A 22,130-nucleotide genomic window follows, 5' to 3' on the forward strand; every position below is an offset into this window, starting at 1 on the left:
CACACATTAGCTATAAAAGTCTCCTGATGTAAAGCCTGCCCCCCCGCCCAGGAGATACCTTCTCTCCATGGGAGTCCACAGGCAAAGATTAAGCCAGATTGCTCTGCAAGCACCCAACAGGGAAGCAATCATTTTAGTTGGTGTTTCAACAAAATAATAATAGAAGGCTGCTATTTTCCTATAGAAATGAGTGCATTTGGGTGAGCTTACATTTGGGGATTGGGCAATGTAGCAAGTGCACACACCTCTGCTTTGATAGTTATACAGTGGAGTTCAATATGTCTGCCATTTTCTGTATAATAGTCTGTTCCATTAGTTATGCTTTAATAGTGTCTAGCTTGTGCACCAATAAGGCTGTTTTTCTGGATATATAACCTTGTGAATACAACACAAGTAAGTTGGCACAGGTCTGACACTGCCACCCAGTGTATATTTTGCTGCATGTGTGCATCAAATCCCGTCAAGCTGCTAAACTGTAACGTGGTAGTAAGTGAATGCTTGCATCGATGGGGGCTGGGGCGCATTTGCACTAAAATATCCAAAATTCCAATTTTAAAATCCGAATTTTGGCTCTTGAAGTTACCAGGAGCAGATTTTTGACATCACTCGCAGAGAATGAGTCATTGATAAGAGAGATGGACGTACGTCTTTTTTCAACCTAACTTACTATGTTACTATGTAGATGTATAGCAAATACCAGGAACAGAAGATATTAAACAAAACTCGTTTATAGACAGGACGTACTAACATTTGTCATACTGTGTAATAGCCCAAGGACATCTTTATACAAACCAGGTCCCAACTGGGATTCAAAATAGGTCCTGGCATTTCAAGTACACATTGGCCCAGCCTTCCACCAGCCTAATAAATAGTCACCATCAATTTAATGCAGCCCCTCTGGTATTTGACAGAATCCACAGATTGCCAGTCTGGGCCTGATACAAGAGGATTGGTTCTTTTTAGCCAGGCATGTCATAAACACTGGGGTTAGATTTCAAATAGTGACCAGAATGCACCTGCAGTCTAATGTGGGTAACTGGGGGTCAGATGCACAAAACAAAATCAAAGCAGGTATTCCCAGCCTATTGCTGCAGTATTCCATTTACTACTACTACTAGGCCAGTGGTTACTGGTCAGCAGTGACTGCTAACAGAATGTACCACCCCAGGTAAAATCGGCTTGTTGGAAACTACATTTTAATGGCATGTTAACTTGGATTAAATAGACTTGGACTGGGTAGCATGGTGGTACTATTTTAATGGAATGTGTTCAGCGCGTTTCTCCTGCTGAAACTAATATTAAGTACTCAGTAATAGCTCCAAGCTAATATAAATAAAAAGATAATAGGATACCAGCAGTACAAGATAGGCATAATATACAGAAAAGGAAAGCTATATAAAACTGATGCTAGCCTGTTATTTGTTCCTCGTTTCCTGTTGAAACCAGACAGAAGTACTAGTGGCTAGCCTGATCCAGATTGGCTAAGCATTTACCTCTTACTATCAGTAATAGCAGCTCCTTACTCCTACTTCTCTCCTTGGCATGGTTTCTTTTTTACTGTGGAATTTGTTCAGTTATATGAATAGTTAAAAATAACCTGATCACAACCAGATTGATTCATTCATTACTTACTGTGAAACAGCTGATATTTGTAAGAATTGGGAAAAGTGCTTGGATGAAAATACCATACTTACGTAATTTTGTAAAATGTTCAATAAATAATTTAACCCAGGATTTTACCCTTGTGGTCTATATGTGCATGTATGCAGTGCTGCATTGATATTAGTGTTATTAATATTCTACTGGTTAGCAAAGGGCAAGGACAGCTGTGCTTTAATTGTTGAAGATAGATGATTCTATCTGATGAAATGTTACCAGATAAATGTGAAAAATAATTATATATTATTTGACTTGTCCCTAATATCTTCCTTCTATTATATGTATTTATTTATCTGGAAGGAATATAGTTTCCAAGCATACAATACTAGGATACTCATTAATTGTATACATAAAAACGTTGAAAAACCATTCAGTGCCATTCAGGTTCTATGATTATTGTTTCAAATGTATACTTAGTAATGGAAAGAGTTAACTTTTTTTTATGCACAATTTTATATTTAGGTTTACAACCTTTTTTTTTTTAACCTATTTTGAGTATAGGTTTGTATGTATCAGCCATGTGTTGGTATGTCTGGTTATTAAGTAACTCCCTTCCTAATGGCTTTCTTCCAAAGAAAAATAACACATGAGCCAAGGCAAGTACATGTGTACACTAACAGATGAGAGAAAGAATGTATTGTGCACTTATAACAATAAAGATTTGTAATTTATTTAGGACTACTACTATGATGTTAATATGAGACTTGAACAAAGAAGTAGCACTTGAATGTCATGTATGTCATGGTATGCTTACTATGACATACATGTGAAATGTTGGGCAATATACTGAAAACAATAGTAAGGGCCCATACATATAACGCTATAAGCAAAATAGCTGCACTCCTACTCATCTGTTCGTGTGAATCTCTGAAACAGCAGCAGTGATCATGCAGAAAAACAAAAAACTCCTGGCATTTCAAATACACAAAGGCCCAAACAGCCCCCTACTAGCCCAATAAATAGTAACTTGATATAGCATCTTACAGCTGCCCCTCTGGCATTTGTCAGAACTCACAGATTGCCAGTCCCGGCCAATATAACTGCACTTGCACAATTCTACAAATGACTTCTGCCATTTTAAAAGGGAAAGCCAGAGTTTGTCGATCACAGAAGTCTCTTCAGGTTGTTGCCACGACATGTGCAGCCAGTTGGACTCAAGAACCATTAAAACGTAAAACTGGTTAATAATCTTAAAACATACCTGGTAAATGTAATGTGCATTTGCAGGAAAGAACACACAAGTGATTTCAAAATTGCTGGAATTTTATTTGCCTCAGGCTTATGAATTGCAACCAAAGACATTGTGCAAAGAAAGCAAAGATTAAGTACACTTTAGGAAAAAGCTGATTATCCACATTGGTAACAAAGGTCAGTTTAAAGAAAGGGGAGGAATAAGCATTCTGTTACACTATATAGAGTTTGCAACATTTGATAACAAGTTTAAACAAACTGTGTAGTTTTTATAACATAAAATAGTAAAAGAAAAAAAAGAAGACTTTAGCCATATAGTTTAAATGTATAGAAGAATTTTGCAATCAAAAGCTTTAAAACAGGGGGAAACAAATGGGGTGGTGGGTGGGAATATGTTTTAACGCTTTGTGAACTGTGTGAGCCATTATATGCGGAGCAATGTTTTACAGGCCCCTCCAGCACCCAAAGGGTTAACCCATACATAAGAAGTTGCATATATGTACCACAATGATTAAAAAAAAATTAAAAACAAAAAACACGAATACTGAACCACAGCAACGTAGAAACTGCTAAAATTGCCTGAAGAAAAATAAAATAGCCAGTTATATTTGTTGGTGTCTTGAATGACCCGCTACAAAATATTCTGTTTTCAGCTCTGCAGGGTTGGTGGCTGTCTCTGAAACCGTTGCCACGTGAAACTTGGCCCACAGCAAGAACCAACTGATCCACAGTTTTCCATCAAAGCCTGGGTTACTTGCTTCATGTCGGAGGCCCACTTGGTCACAATATGTTACAAAGATTTTTATTGGTGTACACGATGATACCATGTTTGGTTGGCACTATTCTAACACTACTTCTAGATGATGAAAGTACAACCCCAGTGTTTATTCTTAGAAAAATTCATTAGGATGGTTTGGAATTTAGAAATGTAGAAATCTGACCAGAAATCAAGTCTTGTGTCTTGTAAGGATCATTCGTCATCACTTCCACTTCCTTCTGATGGTTCCTAGATAAAAAATGCAAGAATAACAAAATAAGTCTGTATTATTTTTACAAATTCATTATGAGCATCCTTATTTTAATTCATACCTTACACACAGTTGTTGTGGCTCTTTCCCTACTGGCATCTTATGCTATCTGGCAGGCATTCTGCTTACCAAATGATCTATTTATTTGGCAGGGGCACTAAATTAAGGGTTATAAAAATGGCACACACTGATTAAACAAACTTATACTGTTGGCACCCAGGCAGCAAAATGGAAAACCCCTCAACTATACATAAACAAACTTAAGGGCAAAATGATTGATATAAATACAAATGAAGTCACTTATGTACCGAGCTAATGTTTTGCTAGGTTATGGTTTCACAGTTGTTTTACTTAAAGCAGTGGTCATTGGTTGTTTCTTAAATCCTACCAACATAAAATGGTTAGATTATGTTGGGCAAGAACATCTAGAGATCCAATAAAAAAAATTCTGACTCAGAATTCTATACCACTACATACTGTACACATTCTAATTTGGGCTTTGGTGTTATGTGTTCTATAAAAGTTGCTTTCCCTTTGGCAAGGGCATATCATTTATAAAGTAAGCTGATTAAACTCACATTGTCTTCTTGATCTTCTTCACTGTCATAGTCACTCACAACAGGCTTGGCTTTGCCTCGACTCTGCCTCTTTTTTCCTTTTCCCTTTTCTCTGGTCTTGTCATCCTTCTTGCTCAGCTTGATTTTGACTTTCACGGACTTTGCTGTGAAGGAGGAATGAAACATTAGCAAATCATGTTTTTTTTATTGAATAAAAATTTACCATTTCTAACTAATCACGTTTTAAGCACTGCAGTATCTTTTCAGCGCAGAATACATTCTCACTATTTACAATCCATCCATGAGGCGTATTTTTCTCCAGGCATTGTACAAGCTGTATTCCGTGCCATCTGGCTATTCTGTTGTTTGCTCTAGATTTTGACAAGTCATATATCATATAGAAATGGGCTCTGGGCTTACAGATGTTGGATATTTGGGATGATCATCTACTTGGTACATTAGGCTGAATAATGACTGTGAGTTCAATGTTTATGGCACAAGTTGCCATACAGAATGCCACAACTCACCTGCTGTTGCCTCTTATTCATGTTAGTAAGCCTTTTCCGTACAGAACCTCAGGAAATTCCCTAGTGCTTTCACATGGTTCTGACCAACACAGGTACATATTTGATTTTCAGAATGTAAACCTTTTATATCAACTAACAATGGCAGAGGTGTTTCAGTCCCCACGGCTGCATTGCTAGTGCAGAGAGTGCAATTGCACATATAAAAAAAAACTGAACTTATTTGCTGCCTCCTTCCATCTCTTTGCAACTTTCAAATGAGGGTCACTGACCCCAGCAGCCAAAAAGTATTACTCTGTGAGGCTACAGTTTTATTGTTATTGTTACTTTTTGTAACTTTTTTTTTCTATTCAGGCCCTCTCCTATTCATAAACCAGTCTCTCCTTCAAACCACTCCCCGGTTTCTAAGGTAATTTGGACCCTATAGCTGCTGAAATTCCAAAGTGGAAAGCTCCTGAACTGAAAATGAAATAATTAAATACTACAAATAATGAAAAATGAAGATCAATTGCAAATTGACTCTTTACTCTCTACATCATATTAAAAGTTAACTATAAGGTGAACAACCCCTTTAAGGGCCCACATCAATATTTTTAGCAGTTTAATTTAGCCATCCAACTGTGTAGCCAAATTGCATTAATATACTGCCAAGTGTACTGCAGATACAGTGCAATGAGGGCAGTTTACAGAGCTTTAATAGACTGTACTCTTTTAAGTTAATTCATTAGATATATAAATATATATATCAATATATTTTGATATTCTGATGCAGTTATTGGACCATACTTTTTTTTTTTAAGCAAATCATATGGAGTGGAAGGAATACAAAATTTCCCCCCAAAAAATCTTGATAATTTAGTAGCCATACTGAGACTGATTTTACATCTTACAGTACATCTTATAGGTCATACTAAATGGACTGATAAACATTGTGACAAATGGCATTACATTAGAGAGAGCCAGCATTGTTGCATTGTAAGAGTTAACGGTTGCACTGACAATTTTTGTTGTTGCTAGTCAATGACAATTTATTTTGCACTGTGAAAATAGATTTATGCAGACTCTCTATGTAACAGCAACTCTGTAGTTTAAAAGTTGTATTTTTGGATTCAATGGTAACATTTTAAACTCTTACATTCAGATTCTGATTCATCGTCTTCATCATCATCTTCCTCATCATTGCTTTCTTCCTCACTCTCATCTTCTTTCACAATTTTTTGTCTTGCACTCCTGAAGACTGATTGTAGAACAATGGAATCCTCATAAATCTAATAAACAAAGCAAAAACATATTTTGTAGATACAGACCAAACTGAAATCTCCCAAAAAATGCCAGTGGCAGAGTAACTTAACCTACTTCACCCTATGAACTGTGAAATTCCACCGGCACATTTTTTGCTGCACAAAAATGAGATTTTAATACATTTCAAAGCAACTGCCAATCTGAATATGGTTTCAGTAGGAAGCAATTTTCATAGAAAAAGATAGTAATAAAAGATTGTATGTAAATGTAAAAATGAAATCAAATGTATTTCCCGACACATAGAAACAAGAAGTGCAATTCACAATGCAATGTGCTCTCCAGCTGCCATGGTCAGACCACAACAGAATGCTGCAATGTCGCGGATGTTCTCAACAGGATCAGAAATAACTGCACAATTGGATTGTCTATAATTTTGTAGGTGGTATATTTTGTAAGTGGCATTGCTATTAACACAACTTCTATATACTTTTAAAAAAAAGTATCTTCTAGGACTGGCAAACCATTCCCTTTTAATCATACAGAACAGCTACTCTTCCTTGTGCAAATGTGTTGTTATAGAAAGTTATACTTGCTCTTCAACTACTTGCCTGCTGTGGATTGTTAAATTTATGTTTTCAGTTTTCTATTTAATCTATGTTGGCTGTGAGATTAAAAACCCATGTTAGGATGGGGTAAAAAGAGTGAGGACCACTGCTACAGTCTGACAATTTATTGCAATAAAAGATTAATTTACGTATGCACCAAAGGCTAAACTGAGCTGAAATATTCAACATATATTAACAGACACTGTAGAGACTATTCAAAGAAACTGATGATATACAAGTTTGTGCCTGCATACTGTATACTTTCTAGAGCAAAAGCTTGGGATACATGTCCTATTACAAAATATGACAAAGAGCTGATTTACAAGGGAATAGAAATGTCATGGTTAAAGGGATCTGGCATTCGGTGGTAATAGCACTAATGAAAACATAGAACTAACCTGGGATCCTTCCAAATTGAATGTCTGTGCATTATGACACAGTAACATGATATCTTTCTCTAGATCACTAATACTTCTGTATTTGTGATTACGAATTCTCTCCTGTTAAGAAACAAAAGAAAGAGAAAAAAATGTAGTGAATTAGAAATGTAAATAAACTCTAATAAAGCATTTACCCTCCTGATAAGGGATCTTTTCCGTAATTGGGAAATCATACTATATGTCTACTAAAAATCATTTAAACCTTAAATAAACCCAACAGGATTGTTTTACCTTCATTAAGGATTAATTATATAAAAGTTAGGATCAAGTAAAAGGTTCTGTTTTATTATTACAAGAAAAAAGGAAATAATTTCTAAAAAATAAACTTATTTGTTTAACATGGAGTCTATGGAAGATGGTCTTTTGAACTCTGGATTATGGGTTTCCACATTATGGTTCATATACCAGTATGTGGTTTATACAAATACATATCTACAATATACAAGAAGCTCCAAGTGGTGATTTATGCTTTTTATGTCACCTTGTTATGGGATGGACTGGTGGTGCCTTTGTTATGCACAGACCTTCTCTGTAATATATCAAAGCCTATCAGCCCACTACATCAGCATGCTGTCTTATTCAGCTTTTGGACAGTGGCCTAATTGATCACGTTTTATCCAGTAACTGGAAGGTCTATTTACCTTACCACAGTTACTCTTGCCAAGATCCCTGGATATGTCCTTTCAATGCTTGGAGGTATCTGATAACCCTATGCCCCCCAGGCTCACAATGACTGCTTTAGTCTTTTGTCCTGATCACATCAACTTTGTGGGCTGTGCCTGGTGCAGCTTTGGAAGACCATTACTTATTCTTGATTGACTGGCCAAGCCACAATGTTTTATAAGTCAGAATAACTTTATGGGATTTATTTAAGAATTAAATGTACTACAGCAGTGCTGTCCAACTTCTGCGGTGCCGAGGGCCGGAATTTCTCTAGCATACATAGTGGAGGGCCGCTAATGGAAGCCAGTTTGACCACTCTGCATGCCCTACCCTGCCTGTGTGTGCCATACTCTGCCTGCCCTATGCTACCTGTGTGTACCATACTCTGCCTGCCCTATGCTACCTGTGTGTGTCATATTCTGCCTGCCCTATGCTGCCTGTGTGTCATACGCTGCCTGCTCTACTCCACCTGTGTGTGCCATACTCTGCCTGCCCTACTCCACCTGTGTGAGCAATACTCTTCCTGCCGTACCCCTCCTGCCCTATGCTGCTGTGTGTGCCATACTCTGCCTGCCCTATTCTGTCTGTGTGTGCCATACTCTGCCTGCCTGCATGTTCCATACACACAGGCAGTATAGGGCAGGTAGTACACACAATACACACAATGCTGGCACTACTCCACAGAGGTGTGAACAGGTAGACAATGGGGGTGATTACAGCCTGAGTCTGAGGTGTGAACACTGCAGGGGGTGAACAATGCAGGGATTAAAAGGTGTGAACAACACAGGGGATTACATTTTTAAACAATACAGAGGGATTACAGCCTGAATGTGAGGTGTGAACCATGCAGGGGGCCAGTTAATCTCAATTCTGATTCCATTTAAAGCTTACACAAAGGTAAGCCATCAAAGCAGCCAGACAGGTGGGGGGCCACACAGAGGGGGGTCGCGAGCCGCATGCGGCCTGCGGGCCGCCAGTTGGACAGCACTGTACTACAGTAAGACATACCTTTATTTTTTTGAAGTCAACGGGTTTGCGGATCAGTTCATAATACTCTGGCAGTTCTTTCCTAGAAGGAAGCTGTATGAAAACTTCACTAAGTTGCCTTCCGTTGCTGATAAAAAAAATAAAAATATATGTGTATTGAGAAATCATATGTTATGTAAAAAAAAAAATCCATAGACAACACATTTATCTCAAGAAAATTCACATTTTTTTTTTTACAATGTTAGTTTTTCAAGTATCTTTTCTATGGGCGGGTTTACCATGTTACTGGTTCACAAATATTATCAAAAAAACAAACACATGTTTTAAATTTTAAATCAGTTTGGGCACTGTAAACAAACTGAATTACAAAGACAGCTAAAGAATTTGTGCTTAATAGTTTCATAAAACCTATCAAACCCTGCTAAAAAGCCATTCTGTTTGTATTTCAAGAATACATGATTGTGTTTTTTCCCCAAGAAATTTACTTATACCTTCCCTATAAACCTTACTGATTCCTCTTAAGTCACTAATGAAAAATACAAAGGCTTCAAACAATTGTATATGCAAACTGCGCCACCTACTGGAAATTTGCATATGTGCCAAAAGAAATAAGACAAAGAAAATCCCCCAAAAACAAAAACCCTGTGTATGTTATGAAGTAACACATCAAAAAAATGAATGTAAAAAATATGAATGACTTATAAAGCACCTGACCTTTTTCTACGATATATTAGATTATAAAGCAAAGCAGATAATATGAAATATGCAGAAGCAACAGTAGCCTGAAGTCCTGACATTCAAGCTAATGGTGGATTTTAACCTAAAATGGATACCTTTCATTCAGTAATAATATGCTTAAGCATTAGAACAACGCATACAAAGGATATACAATAAAAATGATTTTATATGAAAAAAAGGAAAAAGGGAGAAATATAATACACATAATAGTAAGAGAACAGACATCCATTAATAAAACCTTTTAAAATAAATAAGAACAGGTTGCAAAAACAAGTGATAGCAATATTCAGCAGATATTTTCAATAAAATATCAATTTGTGACAAGCTCTTTGTTTAACACACAGAGAATGGCGGGCCTTCTAGCTCTCTCTCTCCCTTTAGACGCTGTCATTTTGTGGGAACCTATGATTTGTGCATAATACTGGGGCTATCAGAGCATTACATGGCTGCACAAGATAATGTCCATTTACACAGTATTGAATATAATCCTTGCTGTGCTCCCAAGCTTAGATGAGAAGCGCAGGCGCCAGGCAGGCAGCTACTACAGTTGCTAGGCAACGGGAAGATGCCTGCTGCAGCCAGAGCGGGACTGCATTAATGGGCAGCAGGGTGATGCAGTTCTGGGCAGGTGTTCCCATACTGGATTTTCGGGAACAAGCAGCACACGTTTATCAGCAGATACCCAATTTTTATAAGGGCTAAAATAGTAAGACTTTGATTCCTACGTATTTCTGTAAGATTGTTCTTTTTTTTTCACTTGTTTGATAACTTCTTCCTGGCAAGCTGCATGCATGTACTCTTCAGATGTGTGTTAAGATGAGCTATCTAGCTAATATAAAGCAAGTAAGGACTGATAGTTAGAGCTCAAACAACACATGTTAACAGTAGGCATAAAGGTAGGCAGCTATAATCCCACCAGGTGTAACTACAGAGAGAAGACAGACCTGGACTGGCAATCTGTGGATAATGGCAAATGCCAGAGGGGCTGCTGTAAGATGCCATAGGCAGTCACTATTTATTGGGCTGGTAGGGGCTGTTTTGGTATTTGTGTACGTGGTATGTCAGGGCCTATACTGACTACCAATCCAGACCTGAGTAAGCAGGCACTATAGTTTGGGCCCAGAAGGTCCAGAGGGGCATTTGGCTCAACATATATTTATGAAAAATGTCTTATTTATTTAAGGGCGCCACTGATTGTTGCCATGTTCCAGAGACATAGGAACCTCAGGGTGACCATTTACTGACTGAGGTATATCTGCCACAAGGAGGTATGTAGCCATTGTTTCGCCAGTGCTACTATGAAGGTTTCATCAAAACACGTGAGGGTAAAGTACTTCCACCGGCAGCACAAATGCCTGGGTATCACATGCTGCTCCGATGCAGAAAAGAGCAGAGCAAAGCTCCTGTCATCTGTTAGAACAATATTACAGCTTTCAACAAAAGACTCAAGCAAGCCTAAACAAGGCTGCAGAGTAAAGTGCAATATGGGATACCCACTGAGTAAGCAGGGTTTAAATACATTTGGGGTTAGGTAATAAAAGGCACTAACCCGCATATGTAATAAAATGCACTATGTTTGCCCAGAAGCAGTAACCCATAGCAATCAATAAGGTTTTTTTATTTAAACAGGTGACCAATAAATGCTTCCTGCTGATTGGTTGTTACTGCTCCTAGGCAAACGTAGTGCCTTTAATTATATAACCCCATTTTTTTGTGTGCCCAAGTGCAGTAACTCATAGCAAGCAATTAGCGGTTGACATTTACTGTAATCTCTTTAAAAGGAAACACCTTCATGCTTTATGCACATAACCCCTTTTTAAGTATACAGGGGACAGCTACTAGCACTGTTTTGTAGCTGTACTAAAATTAACTTTATTTTACTAACCTGGTGCAGAGATCATCTTTCGAAACAATATAAATATACTTTAATCCGCCAATATATTCATGGTGTCTAAATACAAACTTTGAACATTCGCAAAATAAATGGAACTTATGCTGAAAATACATTCTGCTATTTTAATTTTATTCTAAAGCAATAATGGTGCATTATTTTCATTAGACACTAATTATAATAACCCTGTAACTAGCTGAGTTAGTTTAATTAGAAATGCGCTCTGTATACTACTACTCCACCCCTTTGTTGTGACTGTTTTGGCTTAGAGATGACCATTATGCAGTTCACAATCTTATTATCTACCTCTTGCAAGAAATTAAAAACATGGAGGCCCATCAACTTCTCTGCTATGTTTAGCCTACCTAGTATGGTGGAATACCTCTACTAAACTTACTTTCCAGTAATGGCAAATGTGGCGTGTGCCCCATGGCTGTTAGCCTTACAACTGGACACATAAAATGCAGCAGTATGTATTTGTTGCAAAACATATCTAGACACCCACCTCAAAGAAAATAAAATGTATCTGCCCTTCACCATTGCAAAATGAAAATAGTGCTACAAACATCATATTTTGAAAATACTGAGAGAGCTAGCAGGAAAGGATGAATACTTTGGTCATTTTGACCAGGTACAGTATAAAGTTGGAGAATCTTGCTTGATTCTTCTTTAATTCAAGTACAGGTATGGTATCTGTTATCTGGAAACCCTTTATTCAGAAAGCGCTAAATTACGGGATGGCCATCTCCCATAAACTCCATTATAATAAAATAATTCACATTTTATACTATGGTTAAAATTAAACCTATGGATGATGGCCTTTGCATAATTTGGAGCCTTCTGGATAAGGGGTTTCCCAATAATGGATCCTATACTTGTACTATGTACATAGACTTTTTTAGGTTACAGATCCCAGCATCTAGCAATCTAAAGGCATGTATTATATGTTTCATTGGGTTAGAAGCAGTTTATTACTGATGTTCTGTGACTAAATTACGAATTCTGAGGGGTAAACCAAATAATTCGGGCATTTTGCTGTGAAGGATTACATGACATTTGCAACTCAGTATTTCAAAAAGCTCCATAAATTTTCAGTTAAAGTGAGATCAGGGCTTTGACTAGGCTATTGCATGATATTTACCTTTTTGTTCTTGAACTATTCCCAAACAAAGGGCCAGTTTGTCTGCAGTGTATTTACAATAAAACTGAATGCCAGAGAAGCTATAGATGTGCAGTAGGTAGCACCCTGGTTGTGAGCTAATTAAGGCCAAGTAATTAGGAGCATTTTTAGTGTTTTTTTTATGCAAAGGAAGACTAAACCAAAATCCTCATGAACTCCCATTGTTACCTGATACCAAATAGATATGACCATTTAACCGCCAGTCTGACACCTATTTTTGATTAAAAGTATTTCATTAATAATACCCACAAAAGACAAGAGGTATCATTTACAAAGTGCAAAAAACCCTGCCGTTGGCATTTTTTGGCAAAAAAATGTGCAAATTTGCATTATGCAAAATGCGCAGGCCTCTGCAGCCATTTATGCTCTTATACTATAATAATTTAATCTGAATTGCTTTATACAAAATATTGCAATTTTCCAGCATATTATCACACATACGGGGTAACATAAAAGCTAATAAATGTCAAGTCTTACCTGTCCTTGTAGTTAATAACAGTATCCACTACAGCATTCATCTGTTTAGTTAGTTTGGGTGGATTTGGAGATAACTTTTCAGCAGGTGGTCGCCCTCTCCTCTTTTTTGTCTTTTCCCCATCCTCTTTAACAACATCTTTGTCCACATTTCTGCGTCTTTTGCGTTTTTTCAGCCGTACTTCCTCTTCCATTTCCTCCAAATTCCCGTCTTCGATAGCCTGAAAAGGATCAAGTTCAGTTATTTTTTTTTAATATTATATTTCTTCTGCATGCATAATATATCTCAAAATATGTTAAATGCAAAGAAAGGTAAACAAAGAATACAAGACCAGGCACTGGTCCAAGAACAATTTTGGATTTGGGCAGTCGCTCCACCTCTACAAACAGTGATGGGAAATGTTGCAGGCTCAAAATGAAATGTGCAATACATTCTAATATAAACTATTGTGTTTATACGTAAAGATATGCATAGCCATAAAGAACATAATATGAACAGTTACAAGTATATCAGACAAAAGAGCTTTTCTAATCTGCAATGCATTGATCAATACTACGTATAAATAAAAAGACCAGCAAATGTAGTACTTTTCTATTATTTTCCTTTTTTGTATGATGTTTCTATGTTTTTAAGAGCATGGTCCACACACCCTTTATCTGTGTGTTTTCTAATAAAACGTAGGCACATCTGCTTCACATTACTTAGCACTGTATGCTGGCAACCTACCAAACATAAAATAGTATGAGAAAAGTTTCAGAGAAGAAATGTTCAGTCCCCTCCTACCTGTAACACTGAAAATATCCCAGTAATTTGAAAGCCAGAAACATGAAATAAACTAAAGTATGACGAGAGAAAATGTCATTGTAAATTGATGGTTGTTTCTGGCCAACCCTGCAGCTCATATTTACATTCTAAGGTTCTTTTCTGTTACTCCCAGCCTTTACTGCCAGGGGTTGCAGAAGCCCACTCTAGAATCTAGCCGCAAATGGTTTGTATTCTGTTGTTAGATAAATATGAAGTTTACATACTGTTGCCATACAATTAAAGTTCCACTCAGGCGATCTCACCTTTAGGGCTCTGGCACACGGGGGAGATTAGTCACCCGCGATAAAACTCCCTGTTCGCGAGCGACTAATCTCCCCGAGTTGCCTACCCCTGCCATCCCACCGGCGACTCGCGAGGCTTTTTCGGCGATTTGCGCGAAATCGCGCCACCGCGTCTGCCATCCCGCCGGCGACTTACATGTTCGCCGGTGGGATGGCAGGGGTAGGCAACTCGGGGAGATTAGTCGCCCGCGAACAGGGAGTTTTGCCGCGGGCGACTAATCTCCCCGTGTGCCAGAGCCCTTAGTTGTAAGATAATAGATTGATCCAATCATTTGGACTGAAAGTCAAATGATCAAATGACATTGACAGGATTTTTAACCCTGCCAGATCCCGGTCGGCAAAGAGGTAGAAAAGAAATACAGGTATGGAGTCCATTATCTGGAAACCTGTTACCCAAAAAGCTTCAAAAAATAATAATAATACATTTTTCTAAATGAATTTTCTTTTTCTCTGTATTATTACAACAGTACCTTGTACTTGACACAAATCAAGATAAAATTCATCCATATTAAAGGCAAAACAATCCTATTGGTTTCCTATTTGACGTTTGACTGATTTTTTTTTTTATCTCAAGAGGAGCCATGTAAAAAAATGATGACAAAGGTGAAATCCACAGAAAAATGTTAACCATACACAAACATCACCACCAGTGAACAATATTTTATACAACAGTTATTCAAATACATATCATTCACAATTATTAAAACCTGATGGTTGTAAAGAGCACCACTACCACAGTATAAAGTTTCTGAACACTTTTTTTTAAAATATGTCTATATCAACTGACAAATGTCTGTGACTTATTTTATTCAGAATTATTTCGATATAAAAAGAAATGGACTATATTTTAATGTGGCTTATACTGTGAAATGACATCAAGAAACAATGAAGAAGTCCATTCATAATAGGTCTGGCAGATCTAGATCAATGACAAAAGTAGATGAAAAGTATACTGCACTAGATATCAAGATCCAAATGTATGAAAACAATTCCAAAAAAAGTGGCCAGTTCCACAGCACAGAGAAGCCTTTGGGAATCAGGGCTGAAGGGTGAAGTAGCAGCTCAGAAACCACTGTTAAGACAACAAAATTGGGTTAAAAGGCTTGCTTGGGCTAAGAAACACAAGAAAACTAAGAAACTGGACTCCTATAGAATGAGGAAAAAAGTATTGCGGACTCATGAATTCAAGGACATGTAAACCACCCACACAAAAATGTAATCAGTGAACAGCCTCTTTGAAATCTTTCAATACCTGCCACTCTGGTTGTCCAGAAGTTAATAGTAAGGCTGCAGCATCCCCTTAATCACTGAGATTGCCTTCTCCTCCTGTAACCCACTCGGCCCCCTCCCTCGGGAATTTGCTTTGGCTGTTGGCTTGTGAGCATGCTCAGTTGTTCCAAGCTCAGATTACTAAACACGACCCCCAGTCTAGCAGCCAGTGAAGAGATGGCATTGCTGGTTCCCATAGAAACTCAGCTCTAGCTGTCTGCTTCAATTTTTTACCATTACAGTGCTCAAACAAAGAAGAACTTTTATCAGAGACAGTGTGAACCTGTACTCTTAATGAAATGTATGCTGAATAAGGGTTTGTGTGTGTGTATGCTGTTTGCAGATTTAAATGTAACTGATTATGTATCAGAGGAAAAATGGCCACCGAGTGAAAGCTGCTATTTGCTTTAGAAAAATGTGATGGTGCTGGCAAGCGGAGGGGATATATGCAGTACAAATGATGCCATTTGGGTGGGGGAGACATGCCCAACTGATATACATTGTAGGCAAATGTAGGCTTTACATGTCCTTTAAAGGAGACATATTGGATAAATGGGAAAAAACACTAATTTTGTAGGCAATTATGAATAATATATGTGCTGATTTCACGTTGGGCTAAAAATTAATCCTATCTGTAAAAATGTCCTTTATTGGAGTTCCCTATAGACCCTATCAGTTCTCTGTCTGTGTTGTAGGGTGAGGGTGAAGGGTGGGCGTGTCTTAACAGTCCCTGTCATAAGCACAGTTGGAGGGGGATAGTCAATGACAGCCATGCACTCACACAAGACAGACTTCAGTTCCCTATCAAGTCAGCCTAGCTGCTGATTGGTTCCTATCCTACAGTGCACTGTACTGAGAGCTGCCGGCTCCCCTGCACATCCAGAGAATTCAGCCAGCAGGAAGTGGAACAGGTGGGTGGAACTAGTGGGGTTTGGTGGAATTTCTCAATAAATCAGCCTGAAACTTTTTTAAGCACAATCCTTCTATATCTAGAGGAGGAATTCACTGGTACATTTGTGATTTTTATAGGATATGTCTCCTTTAACATTTTTGGGTCATCACTACAAGTTTTTGTATGTCACAGAATTCTCAGTGTCAGCTGTTAAGCATGAAGGAGGTAACGTTATGGTTTGGGTGGGTTTGCTAGCTCTAAAGTTGGGGGAATGCATAGATTGATTGGAATTCTGAATGAAAGGAGTTGACACAGTATTCTTCAGTTCCACACCATACCCTCTGGTACGAGACTTAGTGAGCAGGCCTGCTATGTAATGGAATAATGGTCCTAAGCATACTTCATAGCCCTGTATAAAGGAAACTAAAACTGACATGGTTGCCATTACCTTTAGTGAGTCACCTGACCTTTACTGACTTGATAAACTGTATAGAAAGGTCAAGGCTAAACAGCCAGTTAGTGGAGCTCCTCTGTGGCCACTTCAGCCGCAGAGTTGGAATGAACCTTCAGACAAATACCTTTACTTAACAGGCTACAAAAAGTGGCTATTTTGTCCCCTTCTCTTTTTTTAACAGGTACTTAATAACAACAAAATCATTTAACTTGTTTGGGACTGTGACTTGACAAAACACAGACACGTCAAACATGGATTCCTCCAATTTTGCCCCCACTCAGTCAGTCACTTGCAACAACAGCCCAGTCATTCATTTCATGTAATTTGCATCCATATTAAAGTTGGACAGGGGACGGCATTAGGGGACGATATTAGGTCCTTAGTGCAGGACCTGTTGAGGTACAACTGCACTAACAATTGTACCTCAACAGGTCCTGCACTAAGGACCTTATATCCATATTCTATAAAACAGGAACTAGCAGTAGGTACTATCTTAGATGAAAAATGGCAATAAACACAGGAATTCCCTCAAATGGTCTCTGTATGCTACAGGCCTGAATGATCCAACTGTATGTACTGCAGAGAGCCGACTACATCTAATGAATCCCACTATATCGGACATGAGAATGAGATGCAACCTAGAAAGGGTTCCTAAGTACACCAGCTAGGGAATGTTCTGATATTAAACTGTACTGGTCCATAATACTAGACAAATTAGCAGGGATGCACCAAATCCAGGATTCAGTTCGGCCAAGATTCAGCCCTTTTCAGAAGGATTCCAATTCATCTGAATCTGGTCCTGAACGACTTTACGTCACATAAGCACGGTTGAAAATTTTTCGTCGCACACTTAGTTCTTTTTACCCCCTTGGTGGCTTGATTTGTATATGCAAATTAGAATCCTGTTCTATATTTGCCCAAATCTTTCACTAAGGATTCGGGGTTTGGCTAAATCCCAAAATAGTGGATTCGGAGCATCCCTACATAATAAACACCATGGTACAAACTACTTTAAGTAGAACCCCCAAAGTATGTTTTCTCAATATTCTTGGAAATACCCATACCAATCAATACCACCATCTGTTTCGTCATGAAGCACTATTTCTCACTAAAACCCGCCCCACCATAGTACAAGCTTAGGAAATCCGAATGACTGAAAACTGTAAACTAGGACTAATTTATCTCAAAAGTAGGAAGCCATGGAAATTCCATGTTCTGTATACCTTACTATGATGTCATATCTAACTCAAGTTAAATAAACTTTACCTCAAAATAAAAATTAAAAATAAAAAACCACCAAACAAACATGAAAAATTCAACCAAATAGCTTCCAACCAGCAGCACTGGGCACAGTAGGGAGAACTAATGTAGGTTTGACATATATGGAACATAAGCTCTGCAAATGTCTCTATATAGGAGAAATAGTTTAATTAAATCGATGAGCTATGCTGGGAGATATAGTAACATATTTTCTGTTCTGTCTCCCCTGTATATAGACCCCACAGACAACTCATGGATATATATAAAAAAAAGTCACTATTATACCTTTAATAACCCTGTATCTCGACAGGCACCTGATGTAGCTGAAAACAAACACAGCAAAAACAATTACATGGTGTGCATGAATAACAAATAGACATAACATTTTTGGGATGCCCCAAAAATGTAACACTCGTGGTATAAAGGTCGGAACACTGCTATACTTATATGTTACATAGGGGCAGATTTATCAAAATGTGAGTTTAAAGCTGTCCTGGGATTGAGATTCCATTTAGATTAGTAAAAAAAAATGTTAATTAGGGCCCACATACACAAATATCAACCCAATATGGTTGAAACTGACCAAACTGGCCCAATTTTAACTGTATTTAACAAAATTTCTCTATTTCACGGGTGACTGCAATATAATTCAATGCCCTGTAAAACAAAGTTACTCTTAAAAGGTCTAAAGCCTGAAAAAAGATACAGGTTACTACTGCTTGAACATACTTACACGGACACTTTACTTTATGTATGAGCTGACCATTAAACAGAACCTAGACCTGTGTGCATGTCTAAAGCACAAGTGCTGAGCACCCAAAAACATTTCATTAGGGCACCCTTCCTTGCTACCTTACACACAGCTCTGCAGGGACTTGAACAAAGAAGTAAGGATTGATAGAGAACTGTATTCAGGGATAAAACTGACCAGCTGAAGAAACCTTTTCTTTTAAAGTTATAACTGCAAATGCATGTAGAGATAGATATGTTGATGCTGCAATACAATTTTCATACATGTAACTCATTTACCAATTTCTCAGATATAACTCCCACACATGCAAACATTATAGTATTACAATTCATTATGTAAATACACACTTGTCACATAGTTAAATATTGCTGCCTGCATACAAATGTTCATCACTCATCAGCAGTTGAAAAGAAGTGTAATCAAAAGGCAATTACCTGCACTTTTCCACAGCATCAAGCATGCCCAGTATTTACAATCATATGAACAGAACTATCATGCAAAATAAACAGTGTTTACATCTCATATGGATTTCCATTATTATGGTCCTACATTCTGTTGAAAATAAATTATGGAGAGAAATGCAGGACAGGAAAAAACAGAACGGAGAAAATTCTCTAACCTGGCATGTTATAAATCCACAGGGAGATAAAGAAGCGTCACCTATAGATCCCTTAAATGTCTAAGCCCACAGAAGAAATATGAGCTGAACATCGTGAGGGACAGCTCTAGTCTAGGCCTTAATAATCAAAAGTCAATTTCTGACATGCTTCTTGCTTTCAGACACAGGCACCATAACCGACAGTAAAAATCTATTGAGTTCAAACAAGGGGGTGAAAAAAACGAAAAATATGTATAATTACTATTCTGATGATTACTCCAACCCCCCACACCAACACGCCAGCTACAAAAGGATTACAATAAAATTCTGTCATATTCTCTGTATTGTCTGAAAGCTATAATTTGTAATAAAAAATGCAGCAAACAAGGCTGTCAACAGTTAATGGTACTGCTTTCCCTAAGCACTCACATGAACAGGGATAATAAGAGGAACACAAGCTTTTCAAGTGTTACACACCTACAAATTCCTTTGATACAAGTACAACCTAATCTTCGAGACGACAATAGAAAAAGGATATTTACCTTACCACTATCAGCAGGCCGGCTATCGGAAATCACAGTTAGTGGGGACAAAATTAACAAGCCAGCAAAGCAGCGAGCTGCTAGTCTCTTCATCAGCTGATCAGGGAAAAAAAAAAAAAAAAAAAAAAAAAAGGAGCCGGAGAAAGCCTATGTTTTCATATACAAGTAATTTTTATTTTACAGAAAATGTAATAGTGAGAGGATTGAGATACTCAAATCTGCTGTTTCATTCTACCTACCACAAGGCCCCAAAGCCTTCTTCCTACAGCCCTGCTTTAATATTGACAACTACTTATCATATTTACCCTTATTACTCCAGGCACAAGAATAACATTATCGTCTTGGGCATTTTTCCTTTCCGACCACTAATTTAATAATGAAATCAAGGTAAAATGAGGAAATGCACAGGCTAGGATCGCTTGCAAACACATACATGGCAACAATAATTGTGCCTATTATCAATTATAAAACTGATCATATGCTATTTTTTTTTTTAACAGTGGCTAGGAATAATGTAAAAATACATTACTTCTATAGCGGCTGCATATTTGGAACAGCAAAATCTGTAAATATGGGTCAACCTTAAGCTTTAGAAAACCTAAAAGAATTTAACATCACATATACACAGATACTTAAATGCCACAGAGCCCATGGAAAAATATGCACACTTAATTTGGAATATTTACACTTATTTGCTCATGCCAGACTGAGACATGGTTTGCAGAAATGCGAAAGAAAATACAAATACACAAAATTTTCTAAAACTGAAAACTAATTTTGTTTTTGTTTTGTCTTTTTTCACTAGCTACTTGTGCATGCAAAATCTTCTGTTTAGAAAGCTACACCAAAGTATACGAATTCTATTCAAAATTAAAGCTTGCTGCAAAAATTAATCAAGCAGACCCATTAACATTACAATAGCATGTCAGTGATTCATTACAAAAAAAAAAAATCATCCAGAAAGGCTACATTTTTGGTGCTAAAATGTCCCTTTAAATGAAAATGCATGCTTTCTTTGTATGCTAAAGACACAGCGGAAAATGGAAAACGGCTGCAGTCCTGATGCACGACAGGATGCTTTTAGAGAGAAATGTGTGTATACAATCCACAACTAGACTCCAAAGGACAACTTACTATACAAGGCTAGACTTTCAGTGATTAAGGGTGCCATGAAACAAAACAGAAAGAGAACAGAGAATGCCCATCCAAATCTTCAGCACGGTAATTATAAATCACAAAGACAAATCCCACATTTCTGATTGGTGACGTGCTGCAGTGAGACCTTATTCAGCATGGTGACGCCTCTCCTGCTGATCGGCTTCAGTTTAGTGAGGTGAATGGAAAGGGAGGCACAAGGACTAAACGGAAGCAAGCTTAACCCTTGGCAACCCAACAACTGGACTCAGCATTGCAATGGTTCAGGTCCTCTCCTTCAATGTACTTGTGTATATTAATGAGCACTGTAATTTATGGCACGCCTCTAAAGCTATGCTATCATATTTACAGAAAAGGCAAGGGGACAACATAAAACCACATTACCAGAATCCACTTGCAGTAGCACAAAGAGGCGCTCACTTAAGCACTGTTGTTTAGGGGTATCCATCCACTGCACAGAGATAATTTTAGACCTGCTATAATGCATTTTTATTACATTACGGCATTACTGAGATTCATTTACAGTCCATTTGCAGACAGATCTACAATATAATAGCCTTGGAAGAAAAACAACTTAAATCATCCCATTGTCTGAATTTTGCTAATATTTGTGCATAGTCTCTGCCACCCTTTGAACAATGCTCATTTGTGATGCCCCTAACACAAACAAAAATTATACAGGTATGGGAATCGTTATCCTGAATGCTCGGGACCTGGGGTTTTCCAGATAAGGGGTCATTCTGTAATTTGGATCACCGTGCCTAAAGTCTACTAAAAATCATTAATTAAACCCAATATAATTGGCTTGCCTCTAAAAAGGGTTCATTAAAACTTAGTTGAGATCAAGTACAAGGTACTGTTTTATTATTGCAGAGAAAAAAGGATTTCTTGAAAAAAAAAAAAATTAATTATTTGCTAAAAAT

The 22,130-nt window shown here is 37.7% G+C and overlaps 1 protein-coding gene across 7 annotated transcripts in view; it reads right to left on the reverse strand.

The window, feature by feature from the left end:
- Positions 1 to 2,901: 2,901 nt before the first annotated feature.
- Positions 2,902 to 22,130, reverse strand: part of smarca2 (SWI/SNF related, matrix associated, actin dependent regulator of chromatin, subfamily a, member 2) — a 111,165-nt gene continuing 91,936 nt past the window's right edge. For all 7 annotated transcript variants that reach the window (XM_031890702.1, XM_031890694.1, XM_031890700.1 and 4 more), the window contains 6 exons: positions 13,183 to 13,400; positions 8,918 to 9,023; positions 7,205 to 7,306; positions 6,095 to 6,227; positions 4,457 to 4,599; positions 2,902 to 3,856 (listed from right to left, as the gene is read on the reverse strand). In XM_031890702.1, coding sequence (XP_031746562.1) covers positions 3,821 to 3,856; positions 4,457 to 4,599; positions 6,095 to 6,227; positions 7,205 to 7,306; positions 8,918 to 9,023; positions 13,183 to 13,400 — 738 coding nt within the window. In that variant the 3' untranslated portion in view covers positions 2,902 to 3,820. The remainder of the gene's footprint in view (positions 3,857 to 4,456; positions 4,600 to 6,094; positions 6,228 to 7,204; positions 7,307 to 8,917; positions 9,024 to 13,182; positions 13,401 to 22,130) is intronic.

Source organism: Xenopus tropicalis, chromosome 1 (assembly GCF_000004195.4).
Source record: "Xenopus tropicalis strain Nigerian chromosome 1, UCB_Xtro_10.0, whole genome shotgun sequence".
In the NCBI taxonomy this organism is placed as follows: Eukaryota; Metazoa; Chordata; class Amphibia; order Anura; family Pipidae; genus Xenopus; species Xenopus tropicalis.